Genomic DNA, 3,898 nt, shown 5'->3' on the forward strand with positions numbered 1-3,898 from the left:
GTTGTTCAAAAAATTATGTTTTTTGTGGTATCAAAGCAAAACTGAAACGAATATTAATAAAACTTGCTGCGGATTTTTTTCTACGTAAAGATCGTATTTTCGTGCAGCTTCCGTGTCCATCAGCTTTCGGCAAGCGGTAAATTCTTGTGAGGGAGTGAGTTTTACGTACGAACAAATCCACAGCAGGTTTTACTAAAATCGATAGAAACATTCTCAAAATATACAAAAAACATAATTCTTAAAAAAAATTGTCGATCATTAGCCAAAAAGTGAGGTCAGATCAGCTGCTACAAAGAGAAAAATGTCGCTGTACTCTAACTGTAAAAGTTTATAATTAGTAAACAATTTTATTTTAAACATTTACTACTAATTTACTTTAAGTACTTAAATTTCCAACGGCATAAACAAGTCAATATTAAAATAATATAAGTTTATACGCATGAAATTTTTGGATTAAGTCGTAAAAAAAGAATCCTAATGCTAATCTTGCAATCAAACAAAGCCGTATTATTTGGTTATTAAACCAGTTATGGATATTAACCGAACAATAAAATTTGAGCCTTGAAATTCGGAGTCATTGACAATTTGGAATCTTCCGCTTTAACTCGTAGACTTTGCCAAATTTTCCTTTAGATTCATTCATGAATTTCAAGGGCTTTTAGGTCGCGATTAATAACATAATAGTGAATAATAATGAGTGAATAGTAATCAGGTGGAGAAAAAAAACAAATTAAAGTATCTTATCCAAGGTCACACAGGAGCATTTCACATACGTAGTAACAAAGATTGTGTATGAAAATATTTTCTAAATATAGCTGGGCGATAAATTTAAAGAAACGGCACCATTAGGGTCATTTATTATAGGAATTACTAGATTCGTGATTTTCCATTTTGCTCCGTGCATTATGACTAACTGAATCCTGTATTAACAATAAATCAAAGATCGTACTGCGAAGAAGAAATGATTATTTCAGGATATTAATAGCGTTTTAAGAGGATATGCTATGCGAGCCAATACAAAGCCGAGCTTTGAAACTTATAAGAATTATAGTGCGGAATTGTGCTGAATGCTCCATTGATTTTCTCTCTGTTTGCTCTATGTTCAATTCAAATTAAATCGTAATTGCACCATTGGAGCAGTCCATTGAATACGAAGTAAACGAGGAAAAACTAAACATGATGCAGAGTTTAATTTATTGATATTAGAGTTGTTTGATTAGGAAAATAATAAATAGAATGGAATCAAGGAAATCAAAGTAGTTACCAAATAAAGCAGAATTTTTGTTGCATCAACAGTAACATAGCCTCTTAAACAATTAACCGGTTAAAAGCGAGACCTCAAGCCACGGATCTTATCTCGGCAGAAGTTCTGACATAAATTCTAAAAATAAAGCTGAGGAAGATGTGCGATTTTTTTAGGAAGTATAAAAGATATAAGCAGGTAAGTTTAAGAAAACAATAATAAGAAGATCCTTGGCGGATCATTTCAGTGTGGTGATATGGTGCAAAGATGTCCGTGATAAAAAGTTTTTCCGTTTTTATCACAATTTCCGTTGCTTTGCTGCGAAATGGATGTAGTGGTGCGCCTAATCCATGTCCACAGTTTCTACCTGTGGCAGTACAACTGGGTAAGTGTCATTTTGTTTATCCAAAAATTTAATTAGTTTGAAAATAAAGCTTTGAATATCAAAATATCAAATTAAAATTCATGAACAACAAAATTAAAACTCAATAGAAACAAAGTAATTTCTTTTAAAAGTTAAAACAAAAGAGTGCTTAATCGTTCAAGATTAGTACGTTTGTTTTGAATTGCTTTATAGTACAAAAAGCAAAGCCTAAATACAGACAGAACCTTCAAGGCAAATGTAAACCTAATTTAAATAATAGCGTATTTACCCGGCTTATAAATAAGATCATTTATAAAAACAAGCAAACATTTTGAATTGAGGATTAAAGATAAAAGATGATTGAAGAAACTCGAACTATTTCCAAGTCTTTTGAAGTAAACCTGTGAAGTAAATTATTCTCCTAATGCCCTTAATTAATGGAATAATTTACCCGTATAAAGTAAATTTAATTAATTAGTGTAAACCTTGCGCAGCTAAATTTTGAAAAATAATGAGTAAGAGCAGTTTAAAAAAATCATAAAGAGATAAAAATCGTTAAATTGGTGGCGTTTGCAGATCAGCCTTACGAAAGGTCCGGTCCTTACAATTTAAAGACTCTGGTGCGAGTGAAGAATGATAATGAGGCATCAAAACCCCACGAAAGCAATTTGGTGTTTCCAAATGGTAAGCTAATGTGCAATAGACATAAAATAAAAGCAATAATTGGTTGATGCTTCACAAAGATTTGGAAATTCCGACTGTAACTACGAAACAAGGGGATGATTTACCACTTCAACCAAATACGAAGCAACCAAGTAAGTAAATTAATTTTGTTTCATCAATATACTTATGAATACTCACAACTATTTATGGATTTTTAGACAGACAGCAATCCGAAAATGTGCCTCAAAATTCAGAAAAGTCCAAATCGCCTCAGCTTTTGGAATTATCCACTCTTAAATCCGATGTTAAAAGTAAGTGAAGTGAATATCTCCTCCCGGAACAATAAATAATTTTCAAATTACATATTTTCACCTTTCATGTTTTTTTTGCAGATTTAACTCCCAAGAAGCGGCGAAGGAGCAGACCAAAAGGTAACTAAAAACACATTGGGCAGACTGATTTAAATTCACTAATTGCTTTCAGATTCAACGAAAGTAATTCTCAACAAGAATTCGATTTGTAAGTATGCATAAATAAAATAGGTACTTTAATTTTTGTTAATTTGAAATTAAGCTAACGGGCTTAGCCACATTGGAAATAAATTGCTTATTTTGGTTGTACGCAATAAAACAAAGCACCTTTTCCTGGATTATGACTTTCTGTTCAAGGGGCCCTGAGAACTATCAACGACAAACCAGCTGAAGAAGTGTTACGCACCGACAAAGGTAAATTCTCTTTCAATGTGCTATTTTAAAACATTTTTATCCTGCCACCCAACATGATGTTTTTTTGGGGTTTTATTTGCGTTTGGGTTTTTTAGCATCCATTGCAAGAGATCTGAAGGATTCAACGGAAAGTGCTTTGGTAGCAGTTAAACAGCTTGATCAGCAAATGTAACACTTAAGAGCTGCTTAATAAACTATTTTTGCTTTAAACCTTCTCCGCTATAATCAGCGAGTCTGCAACTATTTATTTAAAAATTATATGTAGGTTAAGAAAATTATGCGATTCTTTCAGCGCTTAATAGTGTTCAAATCTTACTTCTGTATCCTTACTTGAGGCATTTCAGTAATTTACGTTGTCTGTTTTTGTACGCTTTTTAGATGCAATTAAACGTTAGTTGATGCTCTAGTTTTGTTAATTTACTGCAGGTATTCGATTAAAAAAAGTAACTGGAAGTTGGGTTGTTCTGGCAACCTCTTACTTGAGAACACATATTTTTGAAAGTTAAAAATTCTTGTTGTATCTATATACTTTTGTTGTTGATTTATTGTACTTTTTGCGGCTTTTACTTGCGATTCTATCCATTCATAATTAATAAAACTCGAAAACAACAACGATTACTTAGCAAGAAGTGATGCTGTCGGTGATCACAAGATTTCAATTATATATTTCACATTAGTTTACCCTCCAAAATTAGTTCTATAGCCGGACCATTTTGGTCGGAATAAATTGAACTAAATGGCCACTTGAGTAGCTCGAAATCGTCAGAAAACTTTAATTTTATTCAAATATCATCATAATTATTTGGTCGTTGTCTCATATGCGCCTTAATCTCGATACCATTAACATTCCTTCTTCAAATGTGCCCAAAGGATATATTGCCGTCGGAGAATAATTTCCGACCG

General features: G+C 32.4%; 1 protein-coding gene across 1 annotated transcript; it reads left to right on the plus strand.

The window, feature by feature from the left end:
- Window positions 1-1,403: 1,403 nt before the first annotated feature.
- On the plus strand, window positions 1,404-3,401 carry LOC109536819. Its single transcript, XM_019903222.2, has 8 exons — window positions 1,404-1,628; window positions 2,184-2,291; window positions 2,351-2,422; window positions 2,489-2,581; window positions 2,663-2,701; window positions 2,754-2,789; window positions 2,939-2,995; window positions 3,091-3,401. Exons 1-8 carry the CDS (start codon window positions 1,511-1,513, stop codon window positions 3,165-3,167), a joined length of 600 nt encoding a protein of 199 aa, XP_019758781.1. The 5' UTR covers window positions 1,404-1,510; the 3' UTR covers window positions 3,168-3,401.
- The last annotated feature ends 497 nt before the right edge of the window (window positions 3,402-3,898 follow it).

Source organism: Dendroctonus ponderosae, unplaced genomic scaffold, assembly GCF_020466585.1.
Source record: "Dendroctonus ponderosae isolate FM_Combo_2020 unplaced genomic scaffold, Dpon_F_20191213v2 Dpon_F_20191213_2, whole genome shotgun sequence".
Taxonomy (NCBI): domain Eukaryota; kingdom Metazoa; phylum Arthropoda; class Insecta; order Coleoptera; family Curculionidae; genus Dendroctonus; species Dendroctonus ponderosae.